Here is a 24,180-nt window from a genome sequence, read left to right as displayed (position 1 = left end):
CATACAGAATATAGCTCAGCTTCTTCTATTTCAAACGATTTTGTTTATTTTATTTTAGAACAATGCACAAACGTATTCTTGCATTTTTAACAGCCACAACGTCTTAAATTACCAGTTAGCTTTTCAAAAAACACCCAAAATGATTTCAATATTGCAGTTCCACATTAAACACTGTATACATGTTGCCAATGTACTGGGGCAAAACATATAACGGACTAGTATGTCCAACCAGGCACTTTTTATTGTTTCAGCATTGACTGTTACTGTTCCACTCCAGTTACTTCCATATTGATACTGGTCTGCCATATAGCTTTATATTAATCAACAATTAACATTATTGACAGATTTTTATAACGAAACAAGCAGGACATTGGAGTAGTACGGGGGCAACAGTTTGGCCCAGGGATCTCAAACTCAAATCCTAAAGGGCCCGCTGGCAGTAAATGTTTTCCTGCCCTGGTGGCTAATCCATGAATGTTGTTTCCAAGACCTGAAGTGGATACTTGACGGGCTGAAGGGATCCCAGAGAAAGCTCCAGACACTGCGACCTTCCAGGACTGGAGATTGAGATTTAGCCCAACGCTCGACCAGGCAGGAAGCACGAGGAGGAAGCCTCGAGATGACAATCCTGCGGCAAGATGCGGAGTGTGAGAAAAAGAGAGAGGGAGGGAAAGAGAGGGAGAGAGAAAAGGAGTAAAAGGGAGTAGGACATGCAATAGAATGGGAGAGGCAGAAAAAGAAAAAGAGAGTGAGAGAGAGAGAAAGAGAGAGAGTGAGAGAGAGAGAGAGTGAAGGCAGCCCCAGGGGAGCCGAGTGCATGTCTGATTTATTTTTTCGGGCCAGGCGAATGGCGGCACTTTCTTCTGGTGCAGTTGGCCCGGGCCCCGGCACATCAGTGCCAGGGCGAGAGTTTCACACCAGGCCTTATATAACCCAGAACTGGATCCCATTAGTCCTGCAGGCCTTCTGCTTCTTCCATGAGAGCATAGGCAGCACAAACACCTATACCTCAGCGGTTACCAACTATACCCATAGGCCAGCAGAGGATGGGCATTCCCCTATAGCTGGGTTCCTCCCGAGATTTCTTCCCATTGTGTTTTTTTTCCCTCGCCACTGTTTGGCGATTTTTCTCCCCACAGGGAGCTGATGTTCCCCACCTTTTTTCCTTTCTCTTACTCTGTAAAGCGTCTTTTGTGACAGTCCTCCTGTTAAAAGTGCTATATTCATATCAATATGAATTGAACTTAGTCACCTTGATTGACTGCGGAAGCTGACTAAAAATCATCTCCCCTGCTTTTTACCATTATTCAAAATAATAGTAATGACAATACAAGACAATAATGCAAGACAGGGGGTTCAAAGTAAAATCCGTTTGAAATCGCCAAATATGGAAGAAGCTTTCCATATTGGGCGAAGCGTGTTCTTATCTTTATCAGATATCCCAAAAACATCACCCTCAAAATATCCCTGCCGTTATTCCCCAAGCACCATGCCCTAGAACACCAACATGCCCTAGAACAACACCATGCCCTAGAACAACACCGGGCCCTAGAACAACACCGGGCCCTAGAACAACACCGGGCCCTGGAACAACACCGGGCCCTGGAACAACACCGGGCCCTGGAACAACACCGGGCCCTGGAACAACACCGGGCCCTGGAACAACACCGGGCCCTAGAACAACACCGGGCCCTGGAACAACACCAGGCCCTGGAACAACACCGGGCCCTGGAACAACACCGGGCCCTAGAACAACACCGGGCCCTGGAACAACACCGGGCCCTGGAACAACACCGGGCCCTGGAACAACACCATGCCCTAGAACAACACCGGGCCCTGGAACAACACCGGGCCCTGGAACAACACCATGCCCTAGAACAACACCGGGCCCTGGAACAACACCGGGCCCTGGAACAACACCGGGCCCTGGAACAACACCGGGCCCTGGAACAACACCGGGCCCTGGAACAACACCGGGCCCTGGAACAACACCGGGCCCTGGAACAACACCAGGCCCTGGAACAACACCAGGACCTAGAACAAAACCAGGCCCTAGAACAAAACCAGGCCTAAGAACAACACCAGACTCTAGAACAACACCAACATGCCCGAGAACAACACCAGGCCCTGGAACAGCACCAGGCCCTAGAACAACAACATGCCCTAGAACAACACCAGGCCCTAGAACAACACCAAGTTCTGGAACAAAACCAGGACCTAGAACAACACCAGGCCCCAGGATAACATCAAACTCCAGAATAACAGCAGGCCCCAGACACAGTAAGTGCCAGGCTAGCACCAGGCCCCAGGAAACCACAGTAAGCGAGCAGCTGGCTGTATATGGACAGGTGCTGCATCTTGACCCCTGTGACGCTCCCTGAGCTTATATAATTCTGTCACACACAGGCAGAAAAATCGATGTGGCCACGCAGAAAACAAAGTACAGCTTACAGCCTATCGGTATGGACATGGTAACAAGCAGCCAATGACCTTCCAGATAAGGCCTACTGATGATGAAACTCACATTCCGTAGCTTTAGGGTAGAGAAAGACAGACAGAGGGGAAAAAGAGAGGGGGAGAAAGAGGGGGGAGAGAGGGGAAAAAGTGAGAGACAGATACAGCAGAGGTTGAGAGAGGGAGAACAAGAAGGGGAGAGAGAGGCAGAGACAGGGAGGGAGAAAGAGATAGAGAGAAGGGAAAGGAGTGAGAGGAATAAGAGGCAGAGGGAGGGAGGGAGAAAGCTAGATGTAGGGGAAGTAAGGAAAAAATGTGCAATGGTTTGGAGTTGGAAAAGCCAGCAAAGGAGATGTCTGGTTTTTCTTTTCAATCCTTATTTAGAATGAGGCCGTTAAGACTTTCTTTTCGGAAACTGATCGTCTGGGAGCCAGTTTCGGTTCTGCGCTTGATCGGACGTATGCGTCTGCGTGTGTACATGTGTGTCTGCATGGAACAACTGTGCACACATCCATGTCCATGAACATACACTACATCTTTAAGTGTATGTGTGAAGCACCTGTGTGTGTGTGCACGTAACAGTAAGAGCCCGCGGGCTGTTGATATGAGAAGCAGATGTGAAGAGCAACACGACAGCTCTCGAGGATCCGGACAACGGAGGGGGTCGCCCCCAGTTTCTCCCGCACCGTCCCGCGGCCGTCGCCCCCGGAGACGGAGCGTTCCCGCGGTGTTGAGGCGTCTCCGCGGCGCCGTGTTTCCCTCCCCGCAACGCTCACAGTGGACGACGAGGAGGGCGAGAACCTGCCCAGTCCTGAAGTCAACTCTAGTCACAACCTGCTCACGCCCACCTCCCCCCTCCCTACCGACATCATACCTCCGCATGTTTCAACAAACCCGAGACCAATAAAGAGCAGAAAGCCAGGCTCCACACGCCGCGGAGAGAGAGAGGGAAGAGACGCACGGAACCGGACGGATCGACAGCCCCGCGACTGACACAGCAACCGGAGACGGGCTTGCAAGGGTCCGAGACTTCTCGCGTGCCGCCCTTTCCCTGTGACTCACCTTCCGGCCGGAGACGCCAGGGACCAGGCGGACGGGATTTCTGCCGGTTGGCGGGCGAGAGTGACAGACGGCCCCGGGGGCTGCCGGCCCAGAGCTCGGGGAACCCTCTGTGACCCGGGACGGAACAGGTGGGTTTCCCCCGGGAGAGAGCGCTGGTGCTCGACAGTCAGGGAACTGCTGGAATGAGGCAGGCAGAGCGAGACGCTGTGTTTACACCGACGCCCCCCTCACAGAACCGACATCCCGCCTCCTCCCCCTCCCCCCTCCCCCCTCACACACGCCGAGCCAGAGATCTGCAGACTACTGACTCACTGTTTGGATCGTCCCCCGTTCACTCCCGTTCGCTCTCCCTCTCTCCCTCTCTTCCTCCTCTTGTTTTAGTTTTTTCTCTTCCCTTTGTTCCTCTTTGTGTCTGTCCTGTGTAATTCCCATCCCTCGTTCTCCTCCCCTCTCCTTTTCCGTCGCTTTCTGTTACTTTTGCTCCCACCGTTTTCCGCACAGCTGACTCCCCCCCACCAATCTTCCATCACTGAAGTTCACTGTCCTCTCTTCGATTTCCTCAACTTTCCCTTTTTTCTTTTCTCCATGGTAACCTTCGTAAAGTTTCGAAAGCATAGTTCCTCATGAATTGCCCACGTTCAGATATATCTTTACAGTTGCACCTCCAAATCCAGCCATTTGAACATTATTATATTATATTATATTAGATTGCAGAATAAATTATTAAGCATTTTTCTAATGACAGCAGGAACCAAAAGTGTAACAGTAACTGTCGAAACACTACATTCGACAGTACTCCGCTCTAAAGTCGAACTGCAGGTGCTTCATTTCGAAAGAATCTAGCTAATCTTTTTGGTGAAGAGAGTAATTTCCTTTCTCAGAAGTAGCGTAAAAACCACAGAAGTAAGTGATCAGCGCTGAAATCTAGAGCAGGCCCTCTGGGCGAGGGGGAGAACGCACGCGGGGGCACGCGGCCCCCCTGGGAGCGGGAGCGGGGGTCCCGGGGGCAGCCAGGCTGGGGCGGAGAGAGACGGAGCGGGCTGCCTCTCTGGCTGTCGCGGGGTCGTAAACTGGGGAGGATTAGCGTTTAAAGGGCAGGCGCGCCCGGCAGTGACCAGACTCTCCACGCGGCTGAGCGGGGGGACGGGCGAGCGGGGGACAGGCAGGGCGCTCGTCTGTGACCCGTGGAGAGGGGAGCTGAGGGGCAGAACAGTCCTGGGAGAACAAAGTGTCCCAAAAGCAAAAATAGGCACAGCTAGCAGCGACACACTCCGTGACCGCAGAATTATACGGTTCCATCTGAGTTGTGAGTGGCTCTGAGATATTGAGCTTTAATGATTCCAAAGTCAGTGGGCTCCAAGAAGATACAGCCTTTTAAATTATGCACACATATACACTGAGTGAGCATTTAATTAGGTATTTATTAGATTTATTTTTAGACTTATTGGTCTTCTGCGGCTGTTGCCTATCCACTTAAGAGGTTTGACACTTTGTGTGTTCAGAGATGCTCTTCTGCATACCACTGTTGTAATGTGGGGTTATTTGTTTTACTGTCACCTTCCTGTCAGCTATGACCAGTCTGGCCCTTCTCCACTGACCTCTCTCATTTAAAAGGCATTTTTGCCCGCTGTTTGGAAGTTTTTTGTTTTTTTTCCGCACCATTCTCTGCAAACTCTAGAGACTGTTGTGCATGAAAATCCCAGGAGATCAGCAGTTTCTAAGATATTCAAACCACCCTGTCTGGCACCAACAATCAGTCAAAATCACTGAGATTTTCCCTATTCTGATGGTTGATGTGAACATTAACTGAAGCTCCTGATCTGTATCTGCATGATTGTATGCATTGCACTTCTGCCACACGATTGACTGATCAAATAAACACATGAATAAGTAGGTGTACAGGCGTTCCTAATACATTTCTCAGTGAGTATTATTTTGTGCCATATAAAGAACATATTTCTGACACTAACTCATTTTTGTCAGTTAGAACCTTATAATCCTTGAGGATAAGGTTCTTGAATTCTTGTAAACACATACTGTTGTTGCTCTGTGGACAGCAAAATCTCATGATTAGTTCAAAAGAGTCAGTTGGCAGAATCTTCCTCTCCCACCCCAAGGGCATTATGACTGTGCACGGACCCAAAGAACAACAAACATCCACATTAATTACACACAGTCTGCTCCAGACACAAAATGCACTTCTGCAGTTGCATGCTTAATCCCATTTAAAAACATGATTTAACAGCATTTAATAGCATGCCATTGCTGTGTTGATACAGGAATCAACAAGATAAAGCTTCCTACTCAAGAAGGGCGGGGGTGTGTGTGTGGGAGAAAGCTCCGACTTTTTCCTGATGAATCAGAACGTTTACTGATCCCAAATGTCTCAACAGCACAAGAGCGGGGGTTTGTCATAAGCACACACACCGCAACCCGTTTGTGCGCGCTGACAGCCGGCGGGAGGAGAGAGCATTAACCTTCCAGTCAAACACTACCAATCCTGGAAAAATGTGAGAATCAGTTTTTTTCTGAATCAATCCAGAAATATAATCCCACCCCAAATAAGGGCAGTGACGCTGGTCGCATGCGCGGCTCTGACCCCCCCTCCCCGGCCGGCGGATGCCTCAGCGGTGACTGAGAGGGGACAGACCGCACGCGTTCTCCACGGTCTGCAGGCGTCCGCCGTGCTGCTCCTGCTAGCCTGCCGCGCGACCTGCCCTCAGCCGCCAACGCCAGAGCCGCGCTCCGCTGTTCTGTCATTTAACCACAGCCTCTGCGAGCTTAGCTTAAATCCCCTCGCTATTAGCCTGCTCAGAGAGTCTGGGTGCGGTGGTTTGGGGAGGGGAGGTTCTGGGGGGGTCACTGAGGGCTGAGGTGCTCAGAGAGTCTGGGTGTGGTGGGGTGGGGAGGGGAGGTTCTGGGGGGGTCACTGAGGGTTGAGGTGCGGTCGGGGAGTGGCCCCGTTCTATTGAAACACCCGGCGTGTCACCGCGGGCCCCTACTGTGCTGTGGAGCCCCTTTGTCCCTCTGAATTAGTGCAGCCAGAAATGCAATTACCCACCTGGATTAGACTCCGATGGCAGGGATTCCTTCAGGCTATATGTGCTTTATGTTGGGTGAGATGGGTGAGGGGTGTATCACTGTACTACTGGCTGGTTCCTGTGTGTGTGTGTGTGTGCGTGTGCGTGTGCGTGTGTGTGTGTGTGTGTGTGCGTGTGCATGTGCGTCAGTGTGTGTGTGTGAGTGTGAGTGTGAGTGTGAGTGTGTGTGTGTGTGTATGTGTGTGTGTGTGTCTGGTGTGGGGGGGGGGATGTACTTGCCGGGGCAGGGGCCCCTTGCTGCCTCTGTCCCCGGCCAATTTGCCTGACCTTGAGGTTTAACCCCTCGCCTGCTGTGGGGGGGGGGGGGGGGGGGTGTCGGCACTTCAAGCGCCATTGGCATGGACGCGGACTGAGTGGCTTTTGTTGCAAATACAGAGAGAGCGAGAGGGGGAGAAAGAGAGAGGCAGGATTTCCTCTAGGAATCTAGGGCTTTGAAGCTCAGGACATGAGCCTGTTTACTAAAGTTAGGCCCGCTTCAAGGTCTCTTTCCCGGTCTAGACAGATTAAAGGGGTAGTCCTGCCCTGTAGTGCGTTACAGATTTTGTTCCTATCGTGTGTGTGTGTGTGTGTGTACTTTGTTTTTTAAACCTAAAGCTTTGCCTATCTGTTTATAGTAACGACCGTTGCCATTTAAAAAGCACATTAGCAGCAGCTTCTGCAGTTACTGCAGTAGAGAGGAATAGAGTGCAGGTGAATAGCAAGTCAAAAAAGTCTGCTTACAAGAAAGTAAACATCACAAGTTGACTCTCGACTCTTGAAAAACCGACAAAAACTAAAAATGAATAAATGGCGTCTGAAGAGGAAATTTCCACTTAAGCCACGGCTCCACTTCCTTCCGTATTTACCCATTCTTACCATGTATGCTCTGAGGCCATTTTGGTTCCCTTTTTACATGACCTTCCCCCCATGAACATTTAAACTATTAACTTTATACTGACAGCCACAACAAGAAAAAACATGCAGACAGTATGTTTGCCTCAAATTTTAACCTTGGCTCAAATTCCTGCAATGCCTTCTCTCAATGTACAGAACAGACGTAAAAGCTCCAGAAATAGAGTAGGGTTTTTGGTTCAAAGGAAGGTGTCTGGTGTTGGATCAGAGTCTTGCACATTGATAAAAATGGGGTCACTTTCCACTAGAACACGTGACACCACACACAAGGCAAGAAGCAGCTCGCCCTCGGTTCCAGGTAAAGTCCTGTTTGCCTACAGTGCAACAGCAAGGGAGGTGAACTTTCATGTTCAAACTAATCATATCCCTCACATTGACTGGATCTCTGCACTGTCAAATGTTGACCTTTCTAGTGTGTGTGTGTCTCCCTTTCCTTCCATGCCAAGAACACACACACACACGGGCACAAACTGTGCACGCATGCACACACACACACACACACACACACACACACACACATTCTGGCCTGGCTATGAATCAGTGTATTCCATGGAAGGTCATAAGCACACTGTACATCTTATCATATATTTTAACATACGTCATTGTTAAATGCCTCAGGAAAAATAGGAGCCTTGTAAGAGCAGAATAAAAATGTTACGGTAATTTACAACAGTGCAGCGAGGGTCTCAGTTCTGGAAGTCTTCCTTCCTATGACATCATCGGCTGAAACAGGAGGCTGTTTTCATGTACAGCAGGGAGACTCAGACTGTCGGTCTGAGAGCAGTCAGACCTACCTATTGCACAATCTTCTGTCAGACTTCAGCACTGAAACCATTACACTCCAGACTGCTCAATTACTGCAGTCATACTGTAATTATACAGCATACAATCCATTCTGAACACTGAAACTATACTCCATTCTGAACACTGAAACTACACTCCATTCTGAACACTGAAACTACACTCCATTCTGAACACTGAAACTACACTCCATACTGAATACTCAAACTACACTCCATTCTGAACACTGAAGCTACACTCCATTCTGAACACTGAAGCTACACTCCATTCTGAACACTGAAGCTACACTCCATTCTGAACACTGAAACTACACTCCATTCTGAACACTGAAACTACACTCCATACTGAACCCTGAAATTACACTCCATACTGAACACTGAAACTACTTTCCATACTGAACACTGAAACTACACTCCATACTGAACACTGAAACTACATTCCATACTGAACACTGACAGTACACTCCATACTGAATACTGAAACTACATTCCATACTGAACACTGAAACTACATTCCATACTGAACACTGACAGTACACTCCATACTGAACACTGAAACTACATTCCATACTGAACAGTTATTTATTACCTGAAAACCAAACCTCTGCCAATTAACTGAAGCTTCCATTAGCGTTCCACTGGCACAGTCGGTCCCTACTTCCATGCAGTGGTATATGACTGGCACTGTGCTGAAATGCTTTATTTGTCATTGGAAACAGATCAGCCCATTTCCCCAGTGACACTCTGAGCCAAATCGGGCCTGGAGGGGGAACAGTGTGACAGCGCAGTCCGAGGTGCCAGTGGCAATTTCGTCGTTTCACACAGCGCAGGCCTTGCGCAACCGCTCAACCGCCCGTCCGTCCGGCTACCCAGAAACCAACATTCCGGCCTCACCGCTGACTATTTTTAGTTAAGAACCATTAACCTGTCCTCTCAAACTGTATTTACTGTGTTAGGCATTATATAACTGTAACAGAAGATGCGAGGAATATACAGACAATAAGCGAGCACATTCTGTATTACTTCACTGCTGTGACGGCCCATATATTATGGCGGACTACGCCAGCTTTTCTGTTTTTTCCCCCCATGCGGAGACACAGGCGTGTGCTCTCACCGTTCAGGAGCTCGGGAAAGAATCCCCCATCACAGAGAGCACATCTGCAAATCAACAGCAATATTGGATGCCACAAGACATTTTCAAAAGAGGGCTGAATGTTCCTCATTAGTGAAAGGTGGGGGGCAGAGAGAACACAGGAAAAATGACATGGATGCATGCTAAGCTAATGCTCTAGGCTGGGAGGAGAGGCTAGACTCAGGCTAGGTCAGGAGGAGGGGCTAGAATCAGGCTAGGTCAGGAGGAGGGGCTAGAATCAGGCTAGGTCAGGAGGAGGGGCTAGAATCAGAGGAGAAGTTACAGTCAGGGGAGGAGCTAGACAATGCAGGAGGGGCTATAATCAGGGAAGGGGCTAGGTCAGGAGGAGGGGCTACATTGAGATAGGGGTCAACTAGTTTTTATTTTCATCTTAAAACCAGCAACTTATTCAGACCCTGCAACTCCTGAGGACAGACAGGTGAAGAAAACTTCTCAGTAACTGGATTCTCCAAGCTACTGTCCCCATCAGCACCACAGTTTACAAAAGTCAACTAAACAACTACCAAACATGAGCTGAGTGACAGCTGTGTTGAGAGATTCAGTGATACAACTTCCCCCACATGTGTAATGTAGCTCATTAGCCCAAGGTGCACAATGACACAATACACAAAAGCATAGAGCCAGCTCAGGAACTGCACACCCTGACAGAAAGTCAGTTCAGTAGCTTCATGTTTTAAGTACTTTAGCACTAGTCTGCCAGACATGACTGTGTTTAGCACCTCAACGCTGGCTTCTAGACTTAGCATGCCAGGAATTAATATGTTTAGCAATGCGATGCTAGCATACCAGAAATGATTCTGTTCAGCATCCCAATGTTAGCATACCAGACATCACTGTATTAAGTACCCCAGTGTTAGCATGTCAAACTTTGCTGTGCTAAGCATCGCCCTAGCTTAGCATGCCACTGTTCACTGTGGTCCACTGTGGGCTGTCAGTTCTTAAGCATCAGTGCTGGGATGCAGTCTGTCAGACTTTGAGCACCATTTGTTTCAGTGGAAGGAAATGCTATTCTAAACACGTCACTGAGAGAGAAAATGATATACCTGCTGCCAAAAAATAGCACCACTTCACATACAAGAGCCCATGTGTCACATGGAACCAGATAAAACCGGCCAGTTCCGGTTCCAGGAGGTTATCCACAGGTTCAGCGAGATGTGCCAATGTCCTTCTTAAAACCCAGCCAATAAAGCCTGCACCATCAAATTTCCCCAAGAGATGGCAGAGAACCTACCTTCAGAAAAACAGAACATCAAATACCCAGGGAAGTGCGGATCGTCCGAACAGATGGCTCAATTTAAGCGCTTGCACCTTGCGAAACAGCTTCTGCTTGCCTTGGTGATGAGCAAACGCTTTTGTCATTTCTGACAAAACTCTGTTGAAGTCAGCTTACCAGGGAAAAGCAGCTTTGCCAGCATTCGTTTTAGCCAGAGCAGCTAAAGCGCTAATCTCACAGCCTGGGCAAGCAGAGATAGGTTCAACATTAACACAGGGGACTAAACACAGGCAAGCCTACAGTAAGCAATGGCAGCAGTTAACAGCAAATAAAGTATTCTAACAAGCTAACAGCACGGACAAAGCTAGACTGATTTAAGATAAATATTGTGTATGCAGACATTTCTCCAAACAGCCTACAGCTGTCTACTTTTCGGCCTCATGAGCCCCCCCCCCCGTATTCTTAAGGAAATTTGGACCCCCTCAATTTTGCCTGACTGGCTGGGCCTGGTGCTGGGAGGAAGTGGCTTGGGAAAGAATACGTAGTGGAGCCCTGTCAGGTTTCTGTTCAATATCTTCAGTTTGTGGTTCCAGTTCTGACTGAGTAATGCAGTGCTCACAGATACGGCAATGACAGACAGTAGCACACAACCCACCTATTGAGTGTGTATGTGTGTGTGTGCGTGTGTGTGTGTGTGTGTGTGTATCTGTGAGAATTTCCATGTGGGACATTGACTAAAGCAGGGGGGGAGGTGTGGGGGTGAAATAGGGCCATTGGCAGAGCAGCTGACAAATCCCCCTCTTCGCTTCTCCTAACTGTCGGTAGTGGGAGGGGTGCGTTGTCATGGAGACCCGCACCCATGGGCGCTGTCTGGTCCTGCCCAATGGAGCACAGATGTAACAGGCTCACTCCCTCAAATAACGAGCTCTGACTGGCCCCCAGCTACTCTCTGACACCGAGCGAAAAAACAGGCCTTTAACAGCAGAAATCACTCCCAAACTGCACACCTGTACCTGCTACTGAACCCCACTGTCAGAAAACAACCAACCTGTCACAGAACTACAACCTTCCGGCACAGGTGAAGATGCGTTTTGGACTGGACAGTGGACACGCTCCGTTCGGAGTGGACCCTGCAGTGGATTCAGTCAAAGTTCAGAATGAATAGGGGTCACTTTGATTCCGCTTTGCATGGGCCTGCCTTGAGGGCTGGCAACCTCTTGCACGGAGCTCACCACGCTAACCGCAGGCCCGTCAGCACACACAACATTAGCCTGGGAAAGAGCACACGAGCCCGGCGAACAATGCACCGTCTGTGCTTTAGTGCACTCCGTGTCACCGGCTCCCCCTGCTGGCGACCAGCTGCAAATACAGATAAATTCTCTCCCTCGCTGGTGAAAAAACATTTAGCGACTTAATCATGCAAAAATATACGTCATGTAACGTGAGAAACCATTTTAAAAACAGAAATGGCAGTTATACCCATAAAATATGCATACTTCTACCAAAATTGCAATTCGTTTTACTTGGATTAGTATGGAATCTAAAGCTCCAGGCTGATAAAAAAAATCTCAAGGACTCAAAAAATATGCAGGTGGGCCTCGAGAACACACTCCATACTGGGCGCATGAGCAACCTCAAGTGTCAGTCTCATAGCTCTCATCTTTCAGCAGCAGTGCAGGAAGAGAACGCCCCACCCCCCTTTTCAGAAGACAATCTACATTTTAATACCACAAGAAGGCAGGTCTGAGGCAAAATAGCAAGGACTCAAAAATACATCAATATGCATCTCGTCACATAATACAAAACATTTAAAAAAACCGCACAAATTAACTGAAAATAGACTATCAGAATTTACTTCGGAGGTGGGGTTATAAACCATATACAATAGGAAGGAGAAGAGCATCTATTACATAATAGAAAGTACATATGAAATTTGATATACTGCTCGATACTGTTCACCCCTTTTTGACCCTCAACACAGAAGTGGACAGTTTGGACGGTCCAGCGGGTTCAGTGACGGTCCAGGGGCGGTCAATGGGGCAGAGAATGTGCCGGTCCTGAGCGGTCACCGGGGTGATCCGAAGGGGAGGGGGGGCTTTCAGCAGTCTAATGGAGCAGGAAGTAGGCGGGTCTTGAGCAGACAGTAGGGCAGGTGATTGGCTAGGGAAGCGGATGGCCCACACACGGTGGAGCTCTGGGGCTCTCATACATGTGCGGGCTAACACTGACAAACTCTGTGTTTATTTAAACTAGGGGAGGATTATGAGCCAGGGCTACAGGCTTTCAGACTCTATATAGCTCATTTACAGGCAGAACTGTACATGTGTGTATGTGTTAGCACCTGTGTATAGGGGGATGTGTGTTTGTTTGTGTGTGTGTGTGCATGATTTCTGGGGTATGTGTGTAGACGTGTGCGTACATGTGTGCATGTGCACATGCGCTTGGCCATACGCATGTATATACAGGTGTGCGTTTGTGTGTGTGCATGCATGTGTGTTTGGGATTATGTATGCAGAGGCTTGTGTGTGCGTGTGTGTGTGTGTGTGTGCGCGCGCGCGTGCGTGTGTATTTGGGATTATGTATGCAGAGACTTGTGTGTGTGTTCGTGTGTTTGGGATTATGTATGCAGAGGCTTGTGTGTGTGTGTGTGTGTGTGTGTGTGTGTCCCTGTGCGTGTGTGTTTGGGGTTTGTCGGAGGTTTCTCCTGGAGCAAAGAGTTATGTCACGTAAACAAAACCCTGTCTGGGAAAGACGAGCAGTTCCAATTTCTGCCTGACTTCCCGGTTTTTGCGTAGAGCAGATCCATCCTGCAGTAGTCCTGCACTGGAGAGGCCATAACAGACCCTCCTGGCCTTGGCTCCCTGTACGTCTGCCATTTCACAGCACCGCAGAGTGGCGCCTCAGTGGCGCCATACTGCCAAGCGCTGAACAACTTCCACAATTAGCATCGCAGAGCACGCTACATATGAGCAGCCATCTTGGACTACGGGACCCAAGAAGCCAGTTTCAGGTTATTTTACAACAACAGCCCAGGCCCAGCCACGTCACTTGGAGGCTTTTGGCCACGTAATAGTCCTCTTTCCACACTTCTTCCACATCCCCTTTTTTCTTGCGTTCCGGCTTCACAGACGAGAAGGGAACACTTAAGCGCTCTCCCATAGAAAGAAGAGGACCATTTTAATAATAAAGAGCTAACGGGGGTAGAGGAGGGGGGCTGGCCAGACTACCGTGGTCTCTGGCTTAATCTGGCTGCAGTCCTTTTCAGAAGCCAAAAAGCAGTGAAGTAATGATTCATTTCACAGCCGTGGGGTTCAGGTCCCCCACTCGTGCTTCCCTCTCCCTCCCCGGCTCGTGAAGAAAGACACTTATCCGCAGGAGACTACAGTCAACTACGGTTAACAAATCCACAGTTTCCATATCAATGAGTTACAAGTCGGTCAAGTCTTGCCGACAATTTCCGAAACTTGGGACAAAGTTCACAAAAAAAAAAAATATATATATATATATATATATATATATATATGTATGTATGTATGGTTTTTTTTTTTTTTTACTATCTGCACATAATACAAACATCCTGACCATAAGTGCCCAAGTGAGCAAAAGTCGGAATCTGGACATCTAGGGGGTGAAAATCTAGGTTGAGAAACCTTTAGACATAAACAGCCGACATTAAACACAACATACCCCAAGTTTTACACCGGATATAGCCTAGTTACTACCTAGTCAGCTAAAAAAACGATCTCTTTTCACCTGAAGGCCTAGACAGCTTTTCACCAAATTTTCACCACGATGTTCACTAAGGTACTACCATGCTTCATAAGATAACGATCCGGAGATTTCACACCGTGATTGGTGTGAACTCTATTACAACGCAAATCATAAGACTAATTATTCCATATAAAACCGCATTTAATGAAGGTTACATAAAGAAAGGGAATGCAAATACGTTTGGTGAAGATTTCGGCTTTGACCCTTTGACCCTTACCTTGGTGGCGTATCTGCGCTCGGGGCAGTCCGGGTGCTGACACAATACACACTTCTCCTCCTGGGCAGACTTTTCATCTGAAAAAAGGAAGAGTGGTTGATTACTCAATCACTCACACACAGACGCAGCGTTTGTGTGTGTGTGTGTGTGTGTGTGAGTGTGCATGCACACACGCATGTGTTTGTGTTCGTGTGTGTGTGTGTGTGTGTGTGTATAATCCAGATTGTTCAGTTTTATTAGAATTTGTTACAATTCTCATAAATTTGTGTAACCTATGCTTCGGTAATACGCTTGTATTTGTCATGCCAATAAAGCACTTTGAAGTGAACTTAAGTGAACTGAGAGAGAGAGACAGGGACAGGAGGAAACTGCAGGGTGAAAGCCTGCTCGAGACACATGAGCTAAGAGGCTTTTACGACCACAGAGGGGGACTCAAAGAGCACTCAGAGGAAGGAAGAGAAAAGAAAGATACAAAGAAAATAGAGAGAGAGAGAAGACAAACCAAATAAATGAGTGAGAAAAGACATCAGTGGAGGAAGAGAGGCAAATATCGGTCAGATAAAAATAAAAACAAAAGTGGGAGTAGAGAAGGGGAACGAAGAGAAAGGAAACGGCTCGACTTCCGATATTTCTTTCTGTTTTTGAGAGGCCGGACTGGACCAGCTGTTGAGAAATCCCGACCCAACCCCAGCAGGGGTCCGTTTGTGCCGGGAGGCCCGGACGATGACGCAACGCCATAACGATACAGACACTCAGGTGAGCGGCGGGCGATTCCGCTAACGAGAAAACCAGAGGCTAGCCAGCGTTCTCCAGGTTTCCAGACATTACGGGGCTCCTGGACTGCTGGGATTTTCCAATTCCTTTGGATTGGGAGAGCTGGCACCCCGCCCCGGCAAATGTAGCCTCCATTAAATAACATCTCACTGGCACGACTCAGGACAGGACGAGATTTCTTCTTCAGTGCCACTTCTCACAGACATGGAACCTCCCCTTCTCCCTGTGCAGATTCAGCAGGTTGAGTACCAGAGCTGCCATGATACCAGAACCAGCTGATTTTCATAGTTTTTCTGACATACAGAGTCTTAAAAACACAGTCGAACATAGATAACGAAATTTTAAGAAATAAAATGTGGAAAACGAAAAAAAGCTATTGTTTACGCCCGGAAAGAGACGCACAGCTTAAAGGCATGAGCTTGAGTGTCCCAGCCCCTCTACAGACACAGTCTGTCCCTCCAACGAATCAAATCAAAAAATTAAAAAAAGGAATAAAGGAATAAAGAAACAGATGAAGACCTGGACTTGGCCACCACAAAGTCGTCAGAGCACGTTGCCCTGCCATGCTCACTTGTTTCACTCACTCACAAAAATTAATAATAAACTGAGCAAAACAAAGAGTAAAAAAAGGAACAGGTGAGCCTGTTTCTGCATGAGTGACAATCGCACGAACCACAACACCAAATCTGCTGGGAGCCTGAGTTGCCTTTTTGGTATACAAGGCTGCTATTTTTCACAATTTCTTTTCTCTGAAAGATGAACACGCAGGCGCAAGATTACAACCTGAGATTACCCTTTAGACATGACCGTCTCCCCCCAGGCTGCTGTCGAAGGCAAAAATATAGCTAACCTGCCCCCATCTCCCTGGCCACCTGCCCCACAACCCACCCCCCTGTGCCTCCATCCTGGCGGCAGGCTGAGATGCTCTCAGTCTTTTAACAAGCGGCAGACCTGGGGGGGCTGCTTCCCTTACCTCTGTTTCCCTCACTGAACCCTTTACAAATGCTCATAATCGACTCAGAACACAGATAAGAGAGGAGAACAGAGATAAGTTTGTCAGAACGAGCATCCACAGCTCCCTGGAACTAAAAGTTAGGCTGTTCTTTTGATGTGTCTCTCTGGCTTCGGCCTCTGAAGAGTGGTCTCTAGGCTACATATCGGATAAGAACAAATTTTCCTTTCCTCAAGAACATCTTCTCAAATGCGAGGTATATTCACACACAGCTGCTTTGTGTGTGGAGTAATCTTTTAGAGGAGCTGCAGGAGTTAACTCACAGACAGGGGCTGGTTTAGTGGAGCTGCTAGAGTTATCTCACAGAGAGGGGCTGGTTTAGTGGAGCTGCTAGAGTTAACTCACAGACAGGGGCTGGTTTAGCGGAGCTGTAGGAGTTATCTCACAGACAGGGGCTTGTTTAGCGGAGCGGTAGGAGTTATCTCACAGAGAGGGGCTGGTTTAGTGGAGCTGCTAGAGTTATCTCACAGACAGGGGCTGGTTTAGCGGAGCTGTAGGAGTTAACTCACAGACAGGGGCTGGTTTAGCGGAGCGGTAGGAGTTAACTCACAGACAGGCCAGCGGCTGCTTCAGTGCGTGCTGTGATGTGAAGTGGCCTGTAATGACAGGGTGATGTGGCGCAGGGTGTGTCCGGCAGCCTGACTCCGCTCTCTCCCTGTGTCTCGCTCTCTTACCCTCTCATTTCAGCGGTCTGCTTCTCTCTCCCTCTCATTCTGCTTCCTTCTCACTCTCCATCAATTAGGCTGCCCTTTTCTGTCTACTCTTCTCGGCCCCCGACCCCTTTCTCCCTCTCTTGTGCTCTGTGCTGTTCTTGAATACAAGCAGAGATTCCTCTCAGCACTGCTGATTGGGTCAGAAATATAAACGCTGAAGCCAATGCTAAAGACCCCACGCACAGCGGCCATACAGCACAGCATGTATGGGTCTGCTGTATTACATTCATGAAGCCAGCCCACACATCCATCACCCTGCACAATGACAAAGGGCAACCCCAGAAGGAGCAAAACACTATAAACACTGTATACTGTAAACACACAAATACACTGTACACACATGGATCAAACAAACGGTCCCACTTCACTATGCTAAATAATGGACGAGTATCTCTCACACACACACACAGACACACACACACAGATGAAGAATATGTCAGAATTGCTTTCTCAATGCAAATAAACCTCTGGAGAGAAAGTGGAAAATAAACAGCCAGCATAAACTAAAACTCCATAACTTCAAAAAAGAAAAATAAACTCAGCTCAACTCAGTACAGAGAATTTACCAGAACAACCCCTCATAATTGTTCCGATAAGCAGCCCTCAACTCTGGCCAGCATGCCATGGCCCCGCCCCTACACACCACCTGCCCTCTCCAACCCCGGCTTGCCGCGCCCCACCCAGAACAAGCCCGACACACAACCTCAGCAAACCTTTCCGCCACTTCACTCTACGTTTCCTCCCAGCGCCCAATCGCCGCCTTCCCTCTGCTCGCTCCACAACTGCTCTCCCTCCATCCCTTGGTCCCTTTCGCTCCTTGTTTAGTCAGAGAAAGGACGCCAATCTCACGGTCGAGGCCTGAACACGTATTTGTGAGGAATGTGGAGAATGCCAGAGCCTGCGTTCAATTTGGACCACGGTGTGCTCTGCGCAGGAATCCAGGACCATGCATTTTCTCTTTGTTTTAACAGATTTAGTTCCTCTGGTCGTCGTTATCGGTGCGTGGCACTCCATGCACCAGGCTAGTTACGATAACACACCGACCGGCTGGGAGCGGCTTACGTAATGGCTGCCATATCCTTGGGGAGGAAAGACAGATGGGGGTGAAGCCATGCCAGGGGACCAGGTGTTCCTGGGTCAGTCTGGTTACGGTCACTGTGACTCGCGGGAGTAAGGACAGGGTGCCAGAGAGCGAGGCCTTTGTATAAAAGCGTATACGGTGTGGCATCGGGCAGAGTCAGCCCTAGGGTTTTGGTGGCCCTAAACAAGAATGCTGCGGGGGCCCAAAAGCACTCCAACATAAATCACGCCCATCATTAAACTTGAATCATGTGGCCCAGGGATGGCTGTAGCCTAAAATGGCCGCATTAAATGTTTATGCTAGTTTATGCCGGCTCTGGCCTCAGAGTGTTGGGTCACTGAGAGGTCATTTCCCAGGTCCCACAGGTGACAGGCCTACGGTCAAAAGCTTTGACCACAACTGATTAAATGTTGTTGGTAAAAACCCTGAAAGCCACCAAAGCTTCACCTGAATCTTTCTTTAAAGACTTTAAGTGTCAAATTAAATTTCAGCGGGTGTGGCTTACTCAATTTCAGTAGGTGCGGCCTGATCAATTTCAGTAGGTGTGGCCTGATCAATTTCAGCAGGTGTGGCCCGATAAATTTCAGTAGGCGTGGCTTACTCAATTTCAGTTGGTGTGGCTTTTAGCTAACAGGCTATACCTCGATTATTTGAATCACTGGTGAGAGATGTCTCAAAACTATGACCCCTTACGACAGCTGTAGAAAATAATACTAGCCGAGTTCTATAAGCTCAGAGAGGGCACTTCTCAAAATCAAGCCAAAACAGAATGATACCACAGCACTTTAATCCGCACAAACCCTAAAGTTTTCCGCCAGTAGATAACTGGAAAACAGGTGTTCATCAGAAAGCGAGGTATCCAAGATAAGCCTATGTGAAATGTAAGAGGATATGCCAGTTGACAGGTAAACAGCAGTGTCGTAAATAACATTCTTAGAACAGAAGGTGACAGGTCCAGGGAAAAAGATCTCTCATTACCTGAGCTCAGGCTAATAGCCAGTGTGCCTCATCACCTTGTTCTGGGAACCGTTGGAGAGGCAGGAGGCTTAAGTACAGCGGCAGAGCGTGCTGTAGAGGCACCCTTTCATGTCTCTGCCATCCCCTTCATCCTACCTTTCGCGACAGTCGGCCAGACCCAGAGAGAGTTTCAGCAGAGCAGGTGGCCAGACGTCCGCAGTAAATCAACGACAGAAAACCGATTAAAAAAACCTTCCCGGATACCAGACGCCACGCTCTCTATCCGACCGTTCAAACAGGCCAGACGCGCCGCTGAATTTCAACCCAATCTCACCGTCCTTCGGCGACAATCGGTTTACCTCATGCGACTGTTCACATCGGCGTTACGCTCAGTGCCAGAGCCCGTTTCCCGGGAGGTGGCACACAGGAAAACGCTCCTCACACCCCTCAGTAATGCAGCTCCCAGCGCAATACAAAGATGAGCTTCACTGGCCTGGCAATCCAAAGCCATTTAATCAAAATAAAAGCCCCCATAAGCCAAATCTCTGGTGACTGGGATAAGCACCATTTTATAATAGAAGAACAAAAGGTTAAACAGGTTTTTCCGATGAATGAAACAATTCACAACTCAACTCCCCTGAGACTTAAAACACTCAACTGGAATGTGGAAAGGGGGAAAATGTAACGTATATCGAACCCAAATATAGCTTGGCAACCGATCAAAAATCTACTCCTGGATTTTCAGGACACAGTTTTGTGCAGTGAACTGATAACGTGCGTTTAATAATGTGGATTTGGTTGAGCTCAGATGGATGAACCTGCCCAGGAAAGCAAGGTATAAAGGCTGACATCATACCCAGTGCCCAGTTCAGTTGACTGAACTCTCAGAAAGGCTTGATAAGAGGTTTAATGAAAATCCATTAATACCACAGCACCAGAACGGTTGACGCTCTTATTTAACGCCAGTTAATGTTCAGAGATACCGTTCTGCTCACTTCTCTGTTTTAACAAAATCCTTTCAGCTCCAGGTTGCACCTCATACCAGTAGATGTGGCAGTGGTCAAACATCCTTTATTTCCATCTGTCTTGTTCCATTAAACAGTGCCATTTACAGGGGTGCCCCGAGCCTTCATAAGGTTTGTGCGTTTGTGAGGTCCTTAAAGGTAGGCCTACATGCTTACCATCTATAGCACAGAGCACGATTTCCCTGTTTTGAGGCGGAGTAACATACCATCTACCTTCTCAGAGGCCTTTAAATCTACCCTCAGCAAATGGTCAATCACACAAACCACACACACTGCCCCACCCCCACAGTCCCCCTCACTACAGACTATATTTATTATTGTCCACACCACAGTTCAGAATATTACAGAGAAAGCCACACCCCACACAAGAAGCTCAAAATCCTGGTGTGAACAGCAAGTTTTTTTATTTTATAAAAGTCACTGACAGAACAAAAATATTAAAGCAAAGCTGATGTCTGCTTGAATACCCCATAACGTGGAAAAACCCTTACCACAGAGGTCTTGAATGATGTCCAGGGAGGAGGACCAGGTGAAGCGTTCCTGCCCATGGCCGGAGACGAAGGCCGGGAGGGTCTCCAGCTCATAGGCCCCCCTCTTCTTCCAGGGGAACATCCCTGCCAAAGTTTTCCGAGTCTCCCCCCCCAAAAAAACCTCCCCTCAACGCAATCCCTACTTTCAGCGTACTTTACAGCAGCAGTTCTTCCAGTCTCTTCCTCTTCTTAACACATCCCAGGACCAACTCAACATCCTTACCAAAGCACAGCTCACATGACCCTATCCAACAACGCCAGCCTTCGCTGATCCCAGTACCCACAAAAATAACAAATCCAAATAACTTCTCACTTTCTTCTTCTAAATCACCCAACACCTTCTTCAAACCAACTTCATAAAACTGCAGTCCTCCACACCAAACCTGCGCAAAACTTGTTCTTCCGGAACCTTGCCTCTCACTCTTCTGACCCAAGCCCGGTGGAACAAGAGAGGGCGATACATCGATCCAACACTTGAAGCCAAAGACTTCAGAACTTCTGCTGTATTTTCAATCAGTCCTCTAAATAACCAGCTCTTTAGTACAGAAGAGACAAACTCCCATCTCTTCCTTCCAAAGTTCGTTTCTTTCTCTTCTCCATCCTCTCTTCCTTCTTTCCAGGAAGAGGAAGTACATCACCCCCCCCCCCCGCCGCCCCTCCCACTGGAAAGGTTCCTTTCCACCAACAATATTTATTCAACTCTACATATTAAATACTCTCCTCTGGTAAGGCTTTGCAAACTTTGGAAAGTTCCCCGTGTCTGCATGAGTCCCCGTGCAGCTGCTGCAAGATCGACGGACTGTGGCGGGGTGGGAGGGGGTGTGGGGGGAGGATTCGGTCCATTCCACCAGACAAACGCTGCATTCATGGAAAGGTGAGGTGCATGCTGGGACTGGCTGCTTGAGCCAATGGCATTGGACGCGGGTGACACAAAGCTTTCCTTTTAAACACCCTCCTACGTAGAGGGCAAGGCTTCTTTATGTTTTACACAAAACTGTAAAAGCATGACATTTTTCTGCATAAATTTCTGCCTCCTGATGTCTTATTTATCTTCGTGAAAGAACAGCCACTGCAAAAGCAGATACATTACCGATGGCCAAGTTCTACGATTTAGGTCCTGCGTCTATGAGAAGGAAATTATTATTGTCTTAACGGAAACCTGGAGGAAGAGGGGGGGGGGGGTCAAAATAACAATTTCCATTTCCCCTATGAAAACCAAGAAGGGCTTAAAACTACAGGACAAGCAGCCAAGTCACAACGCTAAGGCACGGCCGTTCCAACGCTCGCATCAGGTTGCAACAGTGCTGTTCCAATATCTTTCCAAAGCGGCGAGGGTGCTATCGCTGCTCCGGTGGCTACAAGAAGGCTTCGTGCCACCTGGGAAGGAAGGGCTCGGGAGTGGTGTTGTCACCGCGAGAGAGGCTGGTGTCTAAATTTGGGAGAGGAGATTAGAGGGTGGGATAGGAGCCTGCTGGCTGGGCTATGTCAGGAAACGTGCCCATATGGAAGCATTCTGCTGTGGCTTCCAACCAGAAGCTCCCATTTGACGGAGAGGCTGGCCGACTGGCCGCTCGGCCTGGAAACGGGGCCCCTGACTGGGAAGCCCAGTTCCACCTCGTGGCCTACTGACGGACATGGAGGGAGAGAGAGAGGCAAAAGAGCTCCTGTTCTTTTTATAAACAAACCCCCTTTTTTCGGTTTCCTTAGTTTTCTCCTCCAATTTAGAATCAAACTGCATTTCCCGCTATATCCTCTGCGCACACATACCAGTAACAGGGCAGTGGATTGACAGGAATTGATTTTACATGATAAAGTGCAGGGTTGGGGTTCAAGATTCAAGCAATCCATCCATCCATCCATCCATTATCTGAACCCGCTTATCCTGATCAGGGTCGCAGGGGGGCTGGAGCCTATCCCAGCATACATTGGGCGAAAGGCAGGGATTCAAGCAATACAGATTCAAATTCAACTCATGAATTGAATACCGCCAAAATTGTTCTTAAATAGTCACCGTGCATCCCCGTCACTGTGACAAACACTTTAACCACCCAAGTCACTCTGAAGCCCTAAACTAAATCCCATTCTCAAGTTCTACGGCTGTGCATGTGGGGAGGAATGAGGCTCTCTTAGTGTGGGAATTCATTGTATCCACTCAGAGCAGAAGATGAAGGAGCGGAACATGGACACTCACAGACATCCTGAAGCAGGCGTCTGAAAAAGGGCCTCTCCCACACATCTCTTTAGCACTGATGAAGAAGTGTTTCTAGGCTCCTACAGTCAGGAAAGAATGAGCCTTTAAGGGCTCTTACCAGCAACTTCACTTTCTCTGTGAAGGGAGGACAGTGATGTGTGTGTGTGTGAGAGAGAGAGTTTTGAGGGAGGGGGTGTGAATAAAAGGCCTGGGAGTGTCAGGGAACAAAGGAAAAGCTGCAAGAGGTCCAAGCATGCTCACTGTGGCCATAAGTCTCAGCATGCTCACTGTGGGCAGAGGTCTGAGCATGCTCACTGTGGGCAGAGGTCTGAGCATGCTCACTGCGGGCAGAGGTCTGAGCATGCTCACTGCAGGCAGAGGTCTGAGCATGCTCACTGCGGCCAGAGGTCTGAGCATGCTCACTGTGGGCAGAGGTCTGAGCATGCTCACTGCAGGCAGAGGTCTGAGCACGCTCACTGTGGGCAGAGGTCTGAGCATGCTCACTGTGGGCAGAGGTCTGCGCATGCTCACTGCGGCCAGAGGTCTGAGCATGCTCACTGTGGGCAGAGGTCTGAGCATGCTCACTGTGGGCAGAGGTCTGCGCATGCTCACTGGCCAGAAGTCTGAGCATGCTCACTGTGGCCAGAGATTTGGCCAAGTTTGTCCATTTAGCATAGGTTGGTGGAGTAAGCAGATTACAAATAACCCAATATCCACCTGTTCCATTAAGTAATGTTTTACTTGCAATTGGGTTTAATACAATTTATGTGGGTATTCTTAATATTCTTCCATATTCGGTCACTGAAAATAAGCCGAATACATCACACTGACGGCCTAAAATAATAGAAGGCTTGGTTACAGATATGATCCAACATTTTGCATCAATTATTCAAATGCAAATGAAAGGGAATAACCTGACAAACCCTCCCAGCTTTATATGAAGGCTCAGACTCAGTTCACGTAGAGTCCTGTTTTTATTGGAGGTTCAACTGGTGGCTTTGAACTGAACACCTGCTTCAAGTTCCACAACTATTTCAAATAATAATAATAATCTCGCAAAACAATGCCGTTTTCCCCCCCCGAAGAAATGAAAAATTGCACCACGTTGTGCTACACCAAGTCGTCATCACGCTCACACCTGCACACGTCCCAGAGGAACTAGTCTCTCTGGTCTAGTTTAATGCTGATGCAATTTTCACTGGCATTAATTTGGGGGCACAACAGGTTGGAACAGC

At 48.4% G+C, this 24,180-nt stretch overlaps 1 protein-coding gene across 5 annotated transcripts in view; it reads right to left on the bottom strand.

The window, feature by feature from the left end:
* The window catches only part of plekhg5b (pleckstrin homology domain containing, family G (with RhoGef domain) member 5b), a 70,720-nt gene that overhangs the window by 38,091 nt on the left and 8,449 nt on the right, over nucleotides 1-24,180 (bottom strand). For 3 of the 5 annotated variants that reach the window (XM_061258414.1, XM_061258411.1, XM_061258412.1), the window contains exon 2: nucleotides 14,663-14,739. In XM_061258414.1, coding sequence (XP_061114398.1) covers nucleotides 14,663-14,739 — 77 coding nt within the window. Of the gene's footprint in view, nucleotides 1-3,516; nucleotides 3,680-14,662; nucleotides 14,740-20,715; nucleotides 20,876-24,180 lie in introns of those variants that run through there. The other 2 variants (XM_061258410.1, XM_061258413.1) reach the window with 2 other exon arrangements.

Source organism: Conger conger, chromosome 10 (genome assembly GCF_963514075.1).
Source record: "Conger conger chromosome 10, fConCon1.1, whole genome shotgun sequence".
In the NCBI taxonomy this organism is placed as follows: Eukaryota; Metazoa; Chordata; class Actinopteri; order Anguilliformes; family Congridae; genus Conger; species Conger conger.
The sequence above is the reverse complement of the archived record's forward strand: the minus strand, read 5'-3'. Positions and strand labels throughout refer to the sequence as shown.